The sequence below is a fragment of the Electrona antarctica genome, assembly GCF_951216825.1.
Source record: "Electrona antarctica genome assembly, chromosome: 21".
Lineage (NCBI taxonomy): Eukaryota > Metazoa > Chordata > Actinopteri > Myctophiformes > Myctophidae > Electrona > Electrona antarctica.
This window is the reverse complement of record NC_136802.1, coordinates 31,272,557-31,292,762: the sequence shown is the minus strand read 5'-3', so window position 1 is coordinate 31,292,762 and position 20,206 is coordinate 31,272,557. Positions and strand designations below refer to the sequence as shown.

The window sequence follows — 20,206 nt, the reverse complement described above, 5'->3', positions numbered from 1 at the left end:
AACAACAATCCCATAGGCGGCGATTTGAAGTAATGGCATTCTGGACCATACAAGGACATGGGAGTGTCGCTGCTTTGAGAGTTAAAATAGTTGGTCCAATGACAGCGGCCCACGTTTAAAGGCCAACACGGATGTGTTGCTGCAGTGGACCAACCACACTGATGCAGGGCAGCAGCGACATGACAGAGAAGTTATAGTTTACAAAGCGTCCCAGCTGCTAAAGTTATTCAATGTCATGTCACGTATACGGTATATACGCAGTTCTAAACGAAATCTGACATTACTGTAATGTCAAAGACGGCCGTTTCGGGGACATTTTTGCGCTGTTTCACTCCGAATATTCCGTCGGAACCATTTGTCGAGGTTTCACATTTTCACACGGGTTTTTTTTTAGACCAGGACCATAAATACACTGTAGCGCTGGGAGTAGCTGATAAAAGATGAGCTCATGAAGAATATCGGGATCAATGATTCACATAGTTATATGCGTAAAGGTAAAAGCAGAAACGTGATTACGTTCACCTATAGGTAACAGGTGTGAAGTCTTGTAAATATGGAATCGCGGCGGCGGAAAGGTCTCAACGGTGTCCTGTCATCTCTGTCTCTGGTGTGTGTCATCCTAGACCTCCAGTTGGATGGTAAGACAGCCTTAGCTGAACCATAAAGACAACCTTATGTGAACCATATAATGTTACACAATTAATCAAAAGGCGTTTAAATATAAAAGTATTAAGCCTTCTGTTTTTAAAGGGTGAGCCAGAAGTGTTCACAGGGAGGTTATCTCTTTAATACAGCCTATCCCCCCTGAACTTAAACTGAAAGCTTTGTGATTATAATGTCTAGAGATGAAATTCACAAATTACACTACTTTGTCCCTATATTTATGGCTGGCATATCAGGGAGGCTGGGGAGCATCAAAACATTTCATATTCTAGCTAATCAGTGGGACCCAACTCCAAGCAGCATCCATTGTGTGGTCTCCTATTAGCCTTTGATCAACAAGGCTATCATAGATGTATTTTATCGATTGTATCGGCATTTGTCATCCGGTACGAAAGTAAAAGTCTGATCTATGCTAGTCCAAGGCTAGCCTGCTATATTACCCAGCTAGCTTTGTTTATGCCAGATGAACACATTGTTTGACAGTATGTCACTGCTAGTAAAATGTTGTCTGTTGAAGCTGAAAAGGTTTGTTTTATATATATATATATATATATATATCACAGTTGGCCCAGAAGACTGAGATTAGTTGCAATCAGCAAGTCGTTCTTGGCACTTAAAAAAACCTGTCCACACATACGTTATATCTTGACATTTACATTATTCTTGAAAAGGTTTATATGATGATTAAAACAGCAATGCCAACTTACAGGCTAAACTACGTATTGATATCGGCTGCCTGTCCACCATTGTGGACAGACTAAGCTAACCTGTGACAAGGCATGCTAAATGTCATGCTTTTAGCATACTCTTTACATAATGTCATTAGCATATGATACTCTTTGTCAGCAGTGTATTTCTAGTAAGGTTTTATGTTACAGGTGTCTTGGGAGCTACTCATGTGGAGATTGAGCAGCATTTGGAGATGGGCCGCAAGCTTCTGGCAGCTGGTCAACTTGCAGAAGCCTTGTCCCACTACCACTCTGCCGTGGGTAAGGTCACACCCACATTTTGATCGTTAACCACGTAAGCCTTATTTTATACTTTGTCCTACAAAGTTATTACGCTGTCGAGAGCCTGTGGACTGTCTATTTTTGAGCGCCGCTAGCCCCTCCCATATACAGGTTTAATGTTTGTTTTTAGTTCAATGTTTGTTTTATAAACGCCATTGACAATGATGGTAAAATGTACTCATCTTGTCCCTAACACAAACATGAAATGCCTTAACAATAGAGAGAATTTAATGTTTGTTTTGTCACCGTTTGTTTTACATCACCATTACATCACCTAATCATAGCAACATGAGTTAGACTTTAATATATTAGCGCCCCTCACTTCACACAGGTGTGATTTTTTTTACGTTTAAATACTGCATATGTATTTTTATTTTGAAAATGTTTGTCTCTCATGATATGCCCCAACATTTGGATGCCAGGGTATATCCTCTCATATGTGTCTTGCTGATGACCCCCACCCATCTGAGAGTTGCAGAGTCATAATATAAATGGCTCAGTTCAGAGTCGGACAAAGAATGTCACCATGCAGGTTCTGAAATATGAAAGAAAAGAGAATAAGCGGTTTTCATTATGGGTTCCATGTTGGAATGCCTTGCCCAAAGACAAAGAATTGTGACCATTTACAGTCCACTTTACCGTCCGTCCACTTTACCATTTTTCCAGAGGGGGACTCTGACAACTACCTGACTTACTACAAGAGGGCTGCTGTGTTCCTGGCCATGGGGAAATCCAAGTCTGCGCTTCCAGACCTGACCAGAGCTATCCTACTCAAGCCTGACTTCTTGGCTGTAAGTTCACATAAACTCCACCTGAAGGATTAAGGCCTCTACATAGTCCGTTTTGTTCCTTACGTGGGGGAGTCAAACGGACACAAAAGAACGCAAGCTTATTTTATACATGTTAGTGGTAACTAGAAGAGTGGTCACGACAGACACAGACAGACACATGTTGCAAAAAGCTTTATCACGTACAGTCACAGTGTATTATTCCACATGTGAAAAACATATTCTAGTGTCTAAATTCAGCTAACCTTGCAACATTAAGCAACATTGAGGTGCCTGCAGGTGCCCACTCTTCCCGTATACGGACTAAGTAGTCGTGCATTTACCTCCCGATGTATGAATGAACCATTGTAAAGCGCTTTGAGAGTTTGAGCAAAAAATGCAATCCATTATTTATTTATTTAACCTTTTCTCTCTTTCTCTAACCTACTCATCTCAATTTCACACACCTCCCTCCCTTTGTCATCGTCTCCACGTTGCTGTGCATTCAGGCCAGGATGCAGAGGGGAAATATCCTTTTGAAGCAGGGAAACACCCATGAGGCCAGGGAGGACTTCCAGGCAGTGGTAAGTCACACCATACGGAAGGAACCATGAAAGGTGGTGATCACCATCCCCGTTTCCTATTTAGTGTCTCTAGATCAAGATGCTCTTGTCATCACAACCTGTAGTATACTGCTGAAGATGGCTGCTGAGCATGCTGATTAGGGATGCAATTGCAATTATTGATTATCTTTTTAGCCATAATTATTGTTTTTTGATGTATAATTAAGAAACACATGTATGTCTGCTTAAATATGTAAGCATTTTATACTATATTTTATCACCTGTTATCTATACAGATCAATGCGGGATGCGACACGTATGAACTTATAGATCGGCTATTTTCGCTATTGAAAAATATACATTTCATGAAAGGAAGTGCAACATATCATTTGGTATTCCAATTTCTCATATAAGCAATAAATGTGTTGAAAGGTGTTTGAAGAACAGCTAAATCTGCCCCGCCCAAACAGTCAATAAATTAGGTTAGTTGAGTTGGGAAAAGGTCCACCCTGGTAAACTCATCCAAACTCCCTATAAACGAACACCAGGATACTTATCCCGTCATCATGCTGTAGCGTAGACTGTCAATGGGGAAACTGTAATATCTAAGCTGTGGATGTTTGTGCCCATTATTATCAGCTGGACCGTAACCTGGCCCAGGAGGAGGCCGAGGACCAGCTGATGAGAACCAACGAGCTGGAGGAGCTTCAGGAAGAGGCCCATGCAGCCCACCACCAGGGAGACTACAGCACTACCATCAATGTGCTGGAAAGAGTCATAGAGGTACAGCAGTAACCTGTTGCTCTGCCCCGGGGCCTGCTGACAGACTGCAAAGGCTGACAGGGCTGTAAAGCTGAATGTTTGTCGACAAAGGCTCTGGGCTTGGCAGTAGGGGTGCTCTGATCAGGTTGTTTAAATCACCGATCACCGAATGTTTGAGGGGCGCTAGCCCCTTCCTATATTCAGCTTTTGGTGTGTGCACTGTCCTACACAAACATTAAATTCCCATGGACAATTTTACACTTTATCATAGTGTGTATTTTACGTCATGATGTACGATGATAAGAGCGCCCCTCACTTCACACGGGTGTGATTTTCTTTTTTTTCTCACGATCGGCCAATACCAATACGGAACTTGTGCGTAAGGGGAACATTTTAATATTTCCAAAATTATGTCAAAACCTACCTCAAATCGGTTCCTGTGTGGAGAGGAAGAGAATGTCTAGGCCTGTCACAAACGATAATCTACTGTATATATCTGATTGAGTTTTATACCACTTAAATGGTATAAAAGTTTCTCCAGATCGGATAAATTGCCAATCACAGATGGAGTCACTTGGAGTGAAAATGGTCTGATTTAAATCAATTGGAGCACCTCTACTTGGCAGGTTTTTGATCAGCTCCGAACTCGAAGTGCAGTTGTATATATTTTACTCTACTCCTATTAGGACTTATTTGACATTTCTGACCCGTTTTCTGTCTATATCTTTTACCCTTTTTCAATACTGCATATGACAATAAAGTGGAAGTTGAGTGGCCTGGCCTAGGTAGTTGTGGACGTGGTGGCTTTGGTTACGCTTACCTTCTGGTGATGGTGTTCTATGACTTTGTGTCTGCTGATTCCTGATTATGTTGTAATGGTTACCATGTGTCGGTATATCCATGTTCCATAAAGGTTCTCTATGTCTCTCCAGATCTCCCCGTGGGATCCTGAGTCACGAGAGCTCCGTGCCGAATGCTACATCCGCCTGGGTGACCCCCAGAAGGCCATCCTGGACCTAACGCCGACAACGCGGCTACGCAATGACAACCGCGCTGCCTTCCTGAAGCTGAGCACGTTACACTACAGCCTCGGAGAACACCACGACTCGCTCGGGTGAGCCGATTTATCTGGATGATGAATCTTCCCTGGCTTAGTCAAGAAAGCTTAGAGAAGGAAATGATCATGATCACGTGACTGGGCTGCGCCATGACACTTTTATGGGAGGCAAATCTCGCACGGGATGTTCAATGAATACATGGCAGTGAGTGGAGCCGGCTGGACCAGCTCGTGAACAAACATTATTTATGAACCATTGAGACCTTTGTCATATAATCGGTTCAGGAATATAAAAGAAGACGTATCACAGGTTGTTTTCTAATCACTTGCCAGAAGTGTGTCTCAGTCATTCAGAAATGATGTTTGTTCATGAGCAGGTCCCTGGGCTCTCACTGACTCCAATGCATTCCACCAAACTTCCGGTGTAATCTGCCGTCTGACTGGAATTGCATGATAGCGAAAATGACGTCAATGACCTTACCCTTCATTCCAGCTACCTTGGGCTTAGTGGGCAAATCACATGCAAAAGTTTCCACTTTGTGTTATAATTTTCAGGTTTTAGACAGTGTTAGTCATTACAATACAAACGGTTCCATTTGCAAAACTTTGACAATTTCTTTGGGTGATGCTTTGCACTGGAATGTTTGAAACACGAGTCTAAATGTTGTTTTGTCTCTCCCTTCCTTTGTCCGTCCGTTCATCTGTCGACGTGCAGTCACATTCGAGATTGTCTGAAGCTGGATCAGGATGATAAGGAGTGTTTCAGCCACTACAAACAGGTGAAGAAACTCAGCAAGCAGCTGGACTCTGCAGAGGAGCACATCCAGGAGGAAAGGTCAGTACCTGATTGATAACCCTTAACCCATTTTGGGCGGGAACCCCTTTTGGTATTTTAAGCATCATGTTGTACTTTAGCTATTGAAAAATAGCAGATCTACAAGCTCATAGTGCGGCACCGAGTGCCGCGCTATGAGCTTGTAGGTCTGCTATTTTTGAAAAATCGAGAAAATGTGGTGCAAATCTTTGAATATATATATTCTTTCAGAGCAAACGTTTTTAACTCAAATCTTTGCTTCTGGGGGAGGTCCCTGGAACAACATATTTTCAGATGGGGTCGGTGGCCAATTACATATATTTTTGGTGGTTCTTGACATGAAAATGTCATAGACTGACATAGAAACATGGGGTTTTTCAGAAAACTTGTCAGGAATTATAAGGCATTTTTATAATAGTCCTCAGGTCTAAATGATTTAAACACTTAATATAAGCCCTATATATACTTATGTCTTCTTCTCAGTTTTCACTTACGGTATCTTCTTCAGTAATTCAGAACACTGACAAAATACATAATCCAGTTTACATTTTAAATGCATTTAGTCCTATTGGTTATTTCCCAGCCTAACATTTGCTATACATTTGTTTTCTTTACTCTAGGTATGAAGATGCCATTGACAAGTATGAGTCGGTGATGAGGACGGAGCCTAATGTTCCTTACTACACCAACCTGGCCAAGGAGAGGATCTGCTTCTGTCTGGTCAAGGTGAGATGAGCCGATGGACATTGGAACATTATTTCAACCACTTAAACCCTGTATACTTCATTGTGCTACAAATACTGAAAACAGCGATCAGATCTACAAGCTCGGAACGCATCACCTCACGAGCTTGTTATTTAAAATATTATTAATAATAAATTAATTTACTTTTTTTTTTTTTACTTTTTTTACTTTTTTTGTGTGCTAATGTTTGTCTTTTTTTCACCAAATCTGTTTTCGGCAGATATTTCTCTTTTGCATATTATGACATGCCCAGAGTAGGCGATATCCAAATTAATTTGTTCAAATCCCTAAAAGTTGATTCAAAACTGGAACAAAAAAAATACTTCTTTCCCTGAAGTGGGAACCAAAGTGGGTGTGTCATTCAGGTTGGAAGATGCAGAAGGGATACAATAAAGAACGGAATAAGTTCTAGAACCAGTTGAAGGTGGAAAAGGGGCCTGAGTTTAATGTACAGTTGGGTTGAAATGTTTTCTTTCATTTGTTTTGCCCTGTCCAGCTTAGAATGGCTGACGACGCCATAGATATCTGTTCAGAGGCCCACCAGAGAGACCCTCGCAACGTCAACATCCTGCGAGACAGAGCCGAGGCATTCATCCTTAACCAGGAGTACGAGAAAGGTAGTAGTGGCCCTTACTTACACACGGCTGAATGTCACTGGACTAGACTGCTATCTGACGTGTAGGGTCAGGCAATATAAATGTAAATAGACGTTTGCAATTATGTATTTAACCCATTTAGACGATTCTACAAATGTCTTCTAAATCCCATGTTTCTATATCAGTTATTCTCAAACATTTTCATGTCAAGGACCCCAAAGATTTTATGTAATTGGCCGCCGACCCCCATCTGAAAATATGTTGTTCCAGGGACCCGACTGAAAGATTTGAGTTAAAAACGTTCGCTCTGAAAGAATATATATTCAAAGATTTGCGCCACATTTTCACGATTTTTCAAAAATAGCAGATCTACAAGCTCGTAGCTTGTAGATCTGCTATTTTTCAATAGCTAAAGTATAACATAATGCTAAAAACACCAAAAGGGGTTCCCGCCCAGAATCGGTTTTTAAGAGCGATATGACAAATTCGCCCTAGGGTTTCATTCCCCTTAACAATGACTTGGATCTAATACAATTTACAGGTTTTGCAACACCTTTCAGTAATATTGGAAACTGTATGTTTCAAATTTAAAAGTTGACAGCATAAGACAAATACAACTTATACCGGTGTTTATTAGGTTTCTCTTCCAAAATGGACTACAAAGACAATCACTATCACAAATGTCACCATAGGCATTTCATTGGATGACTTGTTATATTTGGGATCTGATCAAAAAAAGCAAACGGTCATACTGCTAAGTATTCTGCTATTATATTTTCTCATACTTGCATGCTTATAAACCGTCTTTCATGCAAAATGAAAAAGTGTTTTGAACACAACCAGCAGAGGGCGTGGGTCTACACATTCTCTCCTTTTTGCTCTTACTTTAGTAATTAAAGACATGCCATTTATAACATGGAACAGAAGTACATTGTTAAATTGTGTTATGGGCATTTAAAAAAAAAAAAGTATATATTTATATTGATTCATACATTTGTAATAACCTGTTCACTAATAGCCATAGGTTGGCTTGCCTTAAACCACACAACAAACATATCTGACTCACAGATTCAATTGTTCGGGATTTGAACATAGTTGCTCATGTATTGTTTATATAAGTTCTCCTTTCTCTCTCTTTCCCTTTCTATCTCGCCATCCCTCATCCTCTGCCAGCGGTGGAGGACTACCAGGAGGCCAGGGAGTTTGACGGAGACAACAATGAGATCAGAGAAGGTCTGGATAGAGCACAGAAAATGCTAAAAGTTTCCCGCAAGAGAGACTACTACAAAATCCTTGGGGTCAACAGGTTAATATTCAGTTTTCACGTCTACTTGGCATGTGTCAAAATTCAAAAACGTAATGAATAATTATTATATGAGCTACAGTGAATTGAGCTACCGTTTTAGAATTTTTGTTATCATCTTCAGGAGTGCCAACAAGCAGGAGATCATTAAAGCATACAGGAAGTTGGCAATGCAGTGGCACCCAGACAACTTCCAGTCCGAAGCAGACAAGAAGGAGGCGGAGAAAAGGTTCATCGACATCGCCTCAGCTAAAGAGGTCCTCACTGACCCAGGTCTGACCCGATACCTGTAGATTGCTAGATTAGATTAGATTGCTCCTCTTTCGAACACAGATAGGGAAGATTAATTTGCCTTTATGGTGTCCAAAGCATGCAAAAGGTTTACAATGACATAAAGGTGATTTAATACATCATTATCAGGAAGCTGTTCCGTAATTGTAGTTCAGCCATCGTACATTATTTACATTATCTATTCCTCACTCTTTCATTTGCCGTTACAGAGAAGCGGGAAAAGTTTGATGCTGGCGAGGACCCATTGGACCCAGAGAGCCAGCAGAATGGTGGCCAAAACGGGCAGGCCTGGCCCTTCCACTTCAACCCCTTTGAGTCAGGCGGTAACTTCCACTTCAAATTCCAATACAATTAGGGAGGTCGGACGTCCATAAATGACTTTGTTGGAAAACGGGACACAATATTAAGAGGATGGGAGGCCAATGTAAAATCTGTGGAAGGGAAGAACTCTGGAGTCTGAGCCTCAGCTTGGGATCTGTTAAGAGATTTTTCGTGCGTTGTTTGACTTTTAATGCAGCGTCCGTCTGCTCGGTGATGGATTGAGCTGTACAGAGGATAAAATCCAGAACCCCCCCCCCCCCCCTCCCCCACCACAAAAGCAACGGAACCCACATTGGTTTCTGTTGGATGAGATTGTCACCGTGGTCAACGTAGTCCTTCAAAATGACAACATGGTTGAAAGTGGCCATTTGTGTCCCCCAGTGCTTTTTCTTTCTTTTGGGTTGTCTTGACTTTTTCTTTTCTGTGTGCCATACTTTGAACTGCCATTAAGGGACTCCTTTTTTTTAATGCAGTAGCTCTTTCGTTTGGTTGGAAGTGGAATGTGTTGTCAGTCACTTTGTGCTCGCGGTATTCTTCTAACCACATGAATCCTTGCGTCCCTATTCTCGGGGCGAACACTCAGCAATTAGCAGATCTACAAGCTTGTAGATCTGCTATTTTCTGCAAATTTCGTGCAAAGTGAAAACAGGAGAGGCCCACTGGGCCTATAAGTTTATATAGGGTTTAAGTCATTATGTGGGAAGCCTGGAATGGAAATCACTCACCCTGTGATCATTTAAAGTTTGCTCTGTTGGTGAGTGCATGAAAAACCTGAGCTAGGAGCTAGGAACAAGGGAACCAAGGCTGCTGATCCATGAGAACATCAAGGGAGAATCTCTTGAGGTTCTCCATTTACACTGAATCCCCAAGGGAATGTGTCATTGACAGTGTTCCAATGGTAGGCTCTGACATATTAAGATTCCAGTGAAAGAAGGCTGAGGTTTAAAGTCAGGCTCCTAATGTCTATAATGTTGCTTGATGGCACCACTGGTTACAGTGGTTAGAGTTTTCGTTCCCTGGCTCTACTTTTAGCAAGAACATATTCAAGCTTGCTGTTCGTTCTAAGATGACAGGAATGAAGCATGAATTCTGTTTTCGGTTCTAATTTCTCCAACTGACAGTGAGTAGAAAAGACTTGGATATTTACGTCAAGGCGTATTACCTTCCGTATTGTGTTCCCACCTGAAAAGGGTACTGTACAGCATCACTCCTATCTATGATTGAAGATATCAACCCAATGGAAATATGGTTGATTTAAATAACTTTGTTTAATATATTCTGGATTCTGGACAACAGAAAAGTATCTTAATGAACTACTATTTCCTTTTCCACTCCTCAAGGCTTGTCTTTGAAAACTTGCACTTTTTACCGTTTGAAGAACCACTCCAAATTTGTCCCACTCCTTAAGTCTCCTCAAAAGAAGAGTCCAAGTCTCACATAGTTAATCAGGGGCCTCATTTATAGACGGGTTTACATTTGTATTGTAACGTGCATTAGACCTATAAGATATGGTCTTGTGTAGTGCCATTGGTGGAGCATGGTACCAATAATGCTGAAGTTAAATGGGCAGCTTCACTGAATTTTTATAAATTCTAGTTTGTCCTGTTGAGAGGACGTTTTTTAAATTGGACATACATTGTTCCAGTGCATTAGGTTTGAAAGGTTTCCTCTTTAGGCACTGGTAAAAAAGAAACTGTCAACCTCAGCCTACTGTACATTTGACATTAAATAGGCGTCCAAATGCTTGATTGCATCTGGGCCCACCTATATTGGAAGATGTATTGTACACAAACTCATGGTACTGCAAATTACTTTGGCAATCATCAAATGGCAGTGGTTGTTTCATGCAAATTCTTCATGAAATGGGTGCAAGTGTACATGTACAGTATAGATGTATTGGCGATTACAGCCGACAGTATTTTGTGACAATTTCTTAAAAAGCCTTTCCCGTTGATGTGATTATAGTGCAGACTGCAGAGATTAAGCTTATTGATGTCTTCCAAATCCCAAGGTGATCAGGAAAAGTACAATAAAAAGATGTTCTTTTATAATGTTTGAAGATCAAATCCAAGCAGTTTCATAGATGAGGCCCCCAGTATCACTGTTACACATGTTCTAAGTGTAAATAGAAGGAAGATATTAGATAACTTGTTTTGTTCAACTGCAAAGTTATAATTTACAATATGGAAGACAACTAAGTATCACAAATGTAACAAATCCATACAATTCCATAGAATAACTGTAAATGTTTTAAATCCTTGTCTTGACCAACTGAATGTGACAAATACTTTTCAGTGAACTCTCTTCCAGCAGGTCAGGTTTTATTGGTTTCATTTGGTGGGGGCTCTGGTTTTAGTTGTCAAAGTGAGTCTGCTGTGACATGCTCAGCTATTAAAATATTAAAACAAGCTTGTTCTCATTTCATGCTCATTGGATAAGGAAATATGCATTACATTTAGTTTTTGTAACTCTTGAAATATGGAAAATTGGAAACCCAACTGAATTTCTAAGAAGTCAACTGGCAACAGTTAAATCTAGTAATCTACACAATTTATCCACATCTTTACAGAGACTGATTTATTACATACCAAGATATTAATATAAAAGTATGTAAACGCACACACACGCAGCATTGTCCTGTTGTCCATTGTCCACTGCAGAGGATCATTTCAAGCTTGGCAGATGGACAACCCCATGATAACACTGAGACAGTGTTATTGAGCTCTTTAGTATAGCTGACGAATTCAATGGCTGCATTTCCAGAAGTCCATTCTCTCCTCGGCTGTTGTCCAAGAACTGTCCTTGTTCCTGCCAGTTGGCCAGCATTGCTTGTCATTCGCAGGGTGGTGGCTTGGGTCAGTGGCTGCCTCTATAGCCCTGTGTGTCAGCCAGGCTGTCTGCCTCCACCTCAATGGATATGATGTGGTGACCAGGAATCATGGCTAGCCCAAGGACTCTGGGCTCCGCCTGGGAGAACATATCTGATACATGAGACAAAAGTATTAAAAAAAAAGAAGGTATAAATATGTATCTGTTCCAACATAACATGACACAAATGGCCCTATAGGACTAGAAGACATTAATTTTAATCTATTAAAACCTGGAAAGCATCTGTCAAATATCAAACCTAGTTAATCTACCTGTGGATTTGAGGAACTCCTGAGCTGATCCCAGGATGACATTGCAGTCTCTGTCAGTGCAGAGGAACAGACCGACTAGTGTCCGACCATCTGTCATTCTGATCCTCATGTTTTTGTTTAGCAGCCCCTCCAGCCTCTGTCTGGCCTGGAATGATGACGACATTTCAGGCTGCATCTATTGAAAAAAAAAAACAATGATGTAATCATGTTTGTGGTTTATCAGTCACAGTTAAGTTACTACTAGTTATGTAATACATACATTTGCAGAATAATGCCCTCCGAGTATAAATACACGTTATTTATCATTCTAAAATTGTAATTCTTAGAAATTACTTTTGGGAATGTTTAATAGTAAATTACTGCTGGCCAAAAATACCAAGTAAATGTTACGAGGATACGTGAAATATGGATTTGCTTGAGATAATTAACTAGTCATATCAATGACCCGAAACACATTAAGTAACTGCTAATGTATGCCATATATGGTTAGACTGATAATTATCCTAAAAACAAACATGACATAGATGATGCTAACGAGTTAGCCACCATATCATGTTGGCACAACAAGCCTTGCTACCGCAATTTGATGAAAATAGCGCATTAATTTCCTCCATGGCATGACAAGGAAATAACAGCATGGAGTATTAAACGTAATATTTTGAGCAAAAAAAACACATACATAGATTGATGGACCATTTTCTTCAGTGGTTGTTGATGCCATTTCTATGCGGCTCCTTCTCTTTCAGTTGCAACCTGCCGGCGGACCAATTTCGCTGACGGACCACCAGAGCGTCCGGAAGGCGGATGTCCAATATTGTCCAATGTTTTGGTCAATGGTCAAATAATACGGTGTTCTCCGGTTACCGCGTTATACAATTACAATATACATGTATGTTTTAAATACATACAACATGATTTTATTTTATCAAAAGTTTGATTTAATATTTGATTATTCTCTTTCTTCGACTTTGTATCACGCGTGGTGGTTGCCACAGCAACCAGATGGGCTTTGTTTATGGACTTCGTTGTCACACAGAGAGAGTAAAGTAAAAAACTCAATAGATAGTTTGGCTTTGGTAATATTCGTTTTCATTCGGATATTGTTTCTGTTTTGTACAGAACGCAGACGTGGCCTTTGTAAAACATGGCAAAGTATTTCACCCCCAGCGAGGTGTCCTGTCATAACACACTTGATGACTTGTGGGTGTCATTCTTGGGCGAAGTGTGTGATCTGACACCTTTGATGAAGCAATTCAAAGGTGAGTAGCACAGGGTACAGAGAGTACCAATCAAGCGTGTGTGTGTGTGTGTGTGTGTGTGTGTGTGTGTGCGCGCGCGCGTGTCAGTGTCAGACTGTCAGTGTGTGCGAAACCTACAGTAACAGGGTCCCTCTACCGTCTACCAAATAAACAGAAAATGCATTTCCAGGATTCCAGACAGTTCTAAATATGCCTGTTTGTTCACTTGTTTGTGTCATTGCTTCCTATATTTCACTTGTTTATCGTGATTGGTATCCTGACCTGAACATTCTTTGCATTTTCTGTTTACTTAAGAGCTGGAGTGAGAGACAGGGAGACCCCTGTTATGGGATACAAGACGGGATACTTACTTTTAAAAGGGAGTCAAAGTTGGAGGCATTTTGTTCCAAAAATGTGTTTTGCAAAAATCCACCTGTTGGTGACAGGCCAATGTGAAAAGGGTGGGATTTCCTCAGCCTAGTAGGAAAGTGTGTGAAAGACTTTTACGTAAATTGCACGCTGCGTTCATGCGTTCACAATTAGGATGGAATATGAAATATTGGGCAGATCTGCCTTGAGCACATGACTAGAGATACTGTGTAACAATTTGTGGGATTTTTGGACAAAATATGGAGGAGTAATATCAAAAAATGTGTTTTTACAAAAGTCGGCCTCCAGGTGGCGCTATAAAAGGCAGATGTTTTTTCAGGTCAAAGGTTTGTCCTTGGCCTCTAAGGAGTGTGTGTGTGTGTTATATATAGGTAAGTGTGGTGCAGTTATAGGTAAAAATGTGAAAATCTGCCTCATGGTGGCACTATAACAGGCCTTTCTGGAAAATCTGGGGCAGAGGTTCATCGTTTGCATCCAGGGAGTAGCCTGGTGGCGCAGCCAGACTTCATCCGCCCCTAATGCATATGCATATGCATATGCCCCGAGGCAGATTAATAATATCCCACACAGTGCTGTGCAGCGCAGTGGTATATTAGTATCGCAACGTGAGGTTATCCAGGGAGTGTGTGTGCAAAGTTTGGCATCGACGGGTTTAGCGGTCGATGCCGTGGGGCATGCAGTGGGGTGACCCCTGTTATGGGATACAAGGCGAGAGCAGTGGGGCTCTCGCTGGGGTCCAGCGAGAGCCCCACTGCGCCTGCCAGGAAATCCCACTGCCAGAGTGCCAGTCACTGTCAGCTTGTTTGTAAATGACCTATACACTTAAATATATATACCATGCAGTTGCTCAATCTTGATTAACTTCACATCTACATCAGCTAGTTCAAATATTTGGTACTTCCATTATAGTCTTTTTCTGTCCATCTTTGTTGTGTACACCAAGTCCACCGCAGCTTCAGAGCAGTCTCACCAGTCACCTAAGCACACAGCAGCAGCTGCAAAGTTGAACTTTTCTCAATTTAGACGCTTTGCTGGCTCTTCGTCCTGCCGTGGTGGGGAAAGCGGTTGAACCTTAAATGGTGCATTTATATAGCGCCTTTATCCAAGGCGCTTTACATAGATTGTGCATTACATTCACCCATTCACACACACATTCATACACTGATGGCGGCAGAAACCATGCAAGGCACCAACCAGCACATCAGGAGCAATTAGGGGTTCAGTGTCTTGCTCAAGGACACTTCGACACTAACTCTGGGGGAGCCTGGGATCGAACTGGCAACCTTGCAGTTACCATCCAGTCACTCTACCCCTGAGCCACCGCCGCCCACCCTTGGACCACTGGACTCATTAGAGTTGTGAGGCTCTGGTCTGTGATACTTTTTTTTAATTCTAACCTTTTAACAGTATTTAGCACTAACATTTTCTCTTTTCTAGGTGATGTTCTTCTGATGCCTATTGCAGAGTGTGCAGGAAAGGATATCAGCCATTGGTTTGACCCCGAAACCAAAGATGTGAGTAATAATAACAAAAACTAATCAGTACTGAACCAAGGTTATAATAGCTTTGGTTTTTTCATTATAGTTTAGTTTTAGTTAGTTTTGGCTATTTTTTTTCTAATTCAGTTAGTTTTAGTTAGTTTATAACTAAGGGTATTTTTTCTATAATTTCAGTTAGTTTTGTGAACACACAATACAGTTTCAGTTTAGTTATCGTTTTTAATTTATTTTTATTTTTTATTTAGTTTCAGTTAACTAAAATGTTTTTTTAATTCTAGTTTTCGTTTTTTAGTTAGTTTTAGTTAACTATTATAACCTTGTACTGAACACAGTAAAGGTTTGTTCTCTCACGTCGTGCATTCATTGTTCCTCATTTCTCAGATTCGAACCCATATTGACCCTGTGACTGGCTGTAGAAAGTACTACACCCCTAGGGGGCGCTTTGTTCATGTGCCCCCTTCCTGCCCTCGCACAGACTGGGCCAATGACTTCGGATATCCCTGGTGGAAAGATCCACAGTACGTGGTGGGGCTACTCACTGCTAAAACCAGGTGGATACGTATCATCAACACATTGACAAAACAGGAGAAAAGGCTGGAGGTGAATTATTTAAGAAAGATGCACTACACATACACTTAAGTTAAAACTAGTGGTACAAGTCTATGGGATGTATGGAGAAAGTGCTGACTCCAGCTCATACTGTGAAAATTGACTATAATTGATCAAATACTTGTGTTCTTTCTTTAAAGACCATGCATTTTCTTCATATAACTGGTCCTCACTCATGTTCATTATTATAAGATGACACCGTTTCTGTCTCAGAGGATGCTTGTGGACTGTTCTGAATCCTGCGGATGGATGTTGACTAGAACTGCTCTGGTTTTCAGAGAGGCTTAAATGTTGTAGCCAGCAGGTGAAATCTGTGCATGTGATTCTGAAGACATTTTGAAGGCTATGATCATAACTTCAAATCTCAGGTGACTTGTGCAAGACAAAAGACTTTGAGCCCTATCTTGCCTTACCCCTTATGCCTAAACTTTTTTTTGGCATTTTATACTATTTTGAAAAACAAAAACAAAAAAACAAACATTTTAAATATTTTTAGGCATAAAAATGCCTAAAATGTTTTGGCATAAGGGGTAAGGTAAGATGGGGCCCATGGTGGATAAGATAACAGTACAAACTAGAAAAAGTGCCCCTCGGGGCACAGGTCTCCAGGTCAGGTTTTGTGGCCTCCTGGTGGCGCTATAATAAGCCAATGTGAAAAGGGTGCCATTTCTTGGGCACGCGGACACACAGAAGGAGTGCAAAACATACTCTCTCCCCATGCCTTCGGCCTGGTGGAGACAAAAGATGCGGCTCTAATGTGAAGGGACAGCACTGACTGTGACTTTACTGCTTTCTGAAAGACTTCCCCCTTTACAAGCCCCTGCTGTCTGAACGGTATTGAGCCATTATCTGCTCACCAGGGCTCCCACTGTTCTAACACAGCATTGTAGCGAATGGAGCGCAGGTGCCGGCGTCTTCTCTCTTCACACTGCATAAAATGTGGGTTAGCTGGCACTCAGCACACCGGGGAGGCGTATTCCCCTCTCATCCACGACATGAATCCCTGCCAAACTGACACGGGGGTGGAGCAGCACAGTAGTACAGTGTGTCGGGGCCTTGGGCGTATGAGGGAGTCCTGGCTTACCCTCTGTAGCACACACTATGTACAGTGCGTGCGCGCGCACACACACACACACACCACACGTGCAAATCATAGTCACACTCCCCCTATACACACATTTGGGTGCAAATGCCACAAGACATGTACACGCGTAACACACAAGCGCATGCACAGCATAGCTCCTCTAGTGCTGGGGACAGAGAGCAGTCTCCCTCCGCCAACTGCCCTATCTGGCAGCAGCAGCATCCTCCATAGCCAGAGGCTCAGTGGGGCTCCACTTCTAGATACAAATACATTGATACAGTGTACAGGCGTGAGACACGTCACACATGAACACGTGCATCTCTTTTGCTTTTTTCTTAACACTGACATCTCATTTTTGCTCCTGTATGGTATGTACCATTGGATTAGGCATACATCTCCATACTTCTCCACTGTTTGTCACTAGGTGACAGATGGACTGGTTCAGCCACCTGTCGGAGTAGCACAGAATCATAATGGTAAAAAATATATATCGGCGGCCACATACGACGTCATCATGATTTAGTGTCCTGATCTAAACAAACCATAGACTTGGCTGGCAAACGATTTACATCACAAGTGCTCTAGTCTAAACAAACATTGTAATATCCTGTTTGTTTACATGAACACTTAAAATTGTCCATTCATTGTCAATAGCATTTAATGTTTGTGGAGGACAAAGTTTGTGTTAGCACATACACCAAAAGCTGGTGTATGTGCTAAAAAAATTAAAATAAACGAACACATCCTTGATGCATTAGTATAAAAGCATTTTTAATAGAAGCCGTCTGTACATTATAGATATAGGTGAATTATCTGTTCAGCATTGAATAGAATGAAATAAAGTATGCCCTGTAGGGTCATCATACATACATCATGATGTAAATTAGCCTTGAAACTGGTCTGGTTAATAATAAAAAATCATTATTCTGGCCATGCCAGGCTAGATGTAAATGCATTCAGTTAACCTGCAGGACACCATAGTAATACTTGAGACCTTGTAAATCCCTTAACCATGTAAGCCATACAGTACAGTACGCTACTACGATGAATACCAAAAATAGACAATGTACAAGCTCAGCTATTTTCACTATTTTTGAAATTTTGTTGACAATTCTGACAAATTTCTCCTATACTGACATGCCCATAATGTCAAAGTATTAAGCCTAGATTGTAATTACAGTGTGACACCCTGTACTGTCTGGAACACTGCTCTCATACAAAATATTTCATTCATGTTTTATTTTGTTTATTTTCACAATATAATAAAGTGCTAAATATCTGCCATATCGTCAATAAAAGTTGGACCCAGATATTTATTTTTACACTTACAGTGTTTAATCAACAATTTTGTACAGTACTCTATACAAATGGATCTAAATCTAGATCAATTCCTAGATCCACAAGCTCACAACACGTCGATCTGGTTAATTTCACTATTAAATAGGGCTTACGTGGTTAACTTTGTTAAGTTTGAGACATCACATTTTTCTTTTTGGGTCTCGAGCTAAAAGGTGCAGTGATAACCACTGTTCTACCCAAGACAGTGATAGTGGTATAATATACATCATATCTGTCGCGTGGCCTGTTGTCATCCAGGGATGACAGCCCTCTATCACTCATGTCTCTCCTCTGGTTTGGCCTAGGTGTGTTCAGAGGAGACACTGCAGGAGATCCTGCAGCGTTACTTACGCTGCAACTCAAACGCCTCCACGTACACCTGGAAGCACGACGGAGTCCCCCTGGACATGGGCAAGACGCTGAGCCAAAATGGCTTAGTGGATGACGATGAGGACTTACACCGGTTACGCATGGACCCTGAACTCTACACCCCGGGCATCTTGCTGTATTACAATTACCACCTCCCCTACGACCCCTAAGGCCCACCACCACCACCCCAGTCATATTACAAGACCCCTTAGGTCAGTGGTTCTCAAAGTGGGACCCCAGAAAGATGTGTTAATTATAGCATCAAAATCAGTTAGATCACTTTAACCCTATGTTACGGTTTTGCTATTTTTTATCACAAATCTTCTCTTATGGAGATCCTTGGCACAACTCTTTTATATGTTATATGTTTAGACTGCATTGAAAGGTTCAGAGAATCAAGGAATTTCCTTAATTAAAAAAAGTAGATAATTTAAGAAAGCAATCCCCAATGACATTTATTATTTCTTACCTTCTTGCGCTGTTGTCACTTGTCACTCTACCAGGCTGCTTTTTCACTTCCCCCGAAACATTTTTCTTCCTGTTATTTTCTGTGCAATTAATAATTTAGGATATTCAATACACATGAACTTCAGCGTAAAATAATACATTATACGTTTCATGGTTTTAATGTGCACTCAAAAAACATTGTAGCTAATGCAGCAGTCACGTTGCAGGTTCTGAAGCACAGTGGCAGTCATTTATAATATTTTGCCTTGTGCATTTTCTATCGTTTCCACAATTTCTATGCAATAATTTTGCCCAAACAAAGGTGCCCTGAGTGGAGCAACTGAAGTCTGGCTGAGGTCTAGGGATTCTCATGGCCATACTACTGCCATACAGGTGACAGTACTACACTTGCTTATGAGTCTGTGTTGTACAGTAGAACTCCAGAATTGTCTTTGTCGTCTACTTAAATTGATTATTATTAAATCCTTTGAGGTGGAACAGTCTAGCGGGGAAATGTAGTTTTTTTTTTTCTTTTTTTCTTCTTTTTTTTGCATTGCTTTCATCCTCACCACAAGTGGTTAATTTTTAAGCAATACAATCTGATGTAAGTCTGGGCATGGCTGCGGCAGATTTTCCCAACCCCCCTCTCTCAATCCCTCCCCAGCACTCATATACAAATACACACACGCGCGCGCGCACGCATAGCACACACGCACAGCACACACACACGCCCCTCCTGCTCCAAAATATTTTTTATACCACGGTGGGGGCTCCGGCGAATTATAAGGTGGCCATATTTGATAGATTTCGTTCTGTCGGTGTCTGCAATGCAGAAAGGGAGAGTTGTTGCGTGTGATCTTGCAAGTGACAGTTATACCAGGCAAGTCTGTCGAATCCGCCAGTGATCCGGGGGGGAGAAAACAAACAAGTAACAATGTAACTTACATGCAGCCACACACCCCTGTTCGTGTAACAATGTGTACGTTTTTTAGGGAGGGAGGGGGCGAGTTCACGGAGAAGGAGAGAGCGAGAGAGATAGAAAGGAGGAGGGGGTGCGTTCTGAAATAATATAGTCAGCCATTTTTTATGTAAGGGGATTTTTCTTATTGGGGGGGTTGTTAAAAAATAAATATAAGGGCGGCCATCTTTGTTGCTCTGCCTAGTGTAAAATATTCCAAAACGCCCCCCACTTTTTTTCTGT

At 41.3% G+C, this 20,206-nt stretch overlaps 3 protein-coding genes across 4 annotated transcripts; 2 read left to right on the top strand and 1 right to left on the bottom strand.

Moving 5' to 3' along the window:
• The first annotated feature begins 134 nt into the window (after nt 1–134).
• dnajc3b (DnaJ (Hsp40) homolog, subfamily C, member 3b) lies at nt 135–9,158 on the top strand. The gene is made up of 12 exons (XM_079491719.1): nt 135–638; nt 1,542–1,652; nt 2,340–2,464; nt 2,950–3,024; nt 3,643–3,786; nt 4,698–4,879; nt 5,538–5,657; nt 6,257–6,362; nt 6,877–6,997; nt 8,150–8,282; nt 8,404–8,552; nt 8,780–9,158. Exons 1-12 carry the CDS (start codon nt 554–556, stop codon nt 8,923–8,925), a joined length of 1,497 nt encoding a protein of 498 aa, XP_079347845.1. The 5' UTR covers nt 135–553; the 3' UTR covers nt 8,926–9,158.
• A 2,033-nt stretch (nt 9,159–11,191) lies between these two features.
• On the bottom strand, nt 11,192–12,864 carry naa38 (N-alpha-acetyltransferase 38, NatC auxiliary subunit). Its single transcript, XM_079491722.1, has 3 exons — nt 12,711–12,864; nt 12,032–12,206; nt 11,192–11,872 (listed from the first exon to the last, which is right to left on the bottom strand). Exons 1-3 carry the CDS (start codon nt 12,750–12,752, stop codon nt 11,748–11,750), a joined length of 342 nt encoding a protein of 113 aa, XP_079347848.1. The 5' UTR covers nt 12,753–12,864; the 3' UTR covers nt 11,192–11,747.
• cyb5d1 (cytochrome b5 domain containing 1) lies at nt 12,797–19,451 on the top strand. 2 transcript variants are annotated; one of them, XM_079491721.1, is made up of 5 exons: nt 12,797–12,860; nt 13,151–13,290; nt 15,097–15,173; nt 15,540–15,758; nt 18,495–19,451. In XM_079491721.1, the coding sequence occupies exons 2-5, from the start codon at nt 13,176–13,178 to the stop codon at nt 18,726–18,728; spliced, it is 645 nt and encodes a 214-aa protein (XP_079347847.1). In that variant the 5' UTR covers nt 12,797–12,860; nt 13,151–13,175; the 3' UTR covers nt 18,729–19,451. The 2 variants fall into 2 exon arrangements, with proteins under 2 accessions (XP_079347847.1, XP_079347846.1); XM_079491720.1 differs by having other exon boundaries at nt 12,803–12,920.
• Nucleotides 19,452–20,206: the final 755 nt, after the last annotated feature.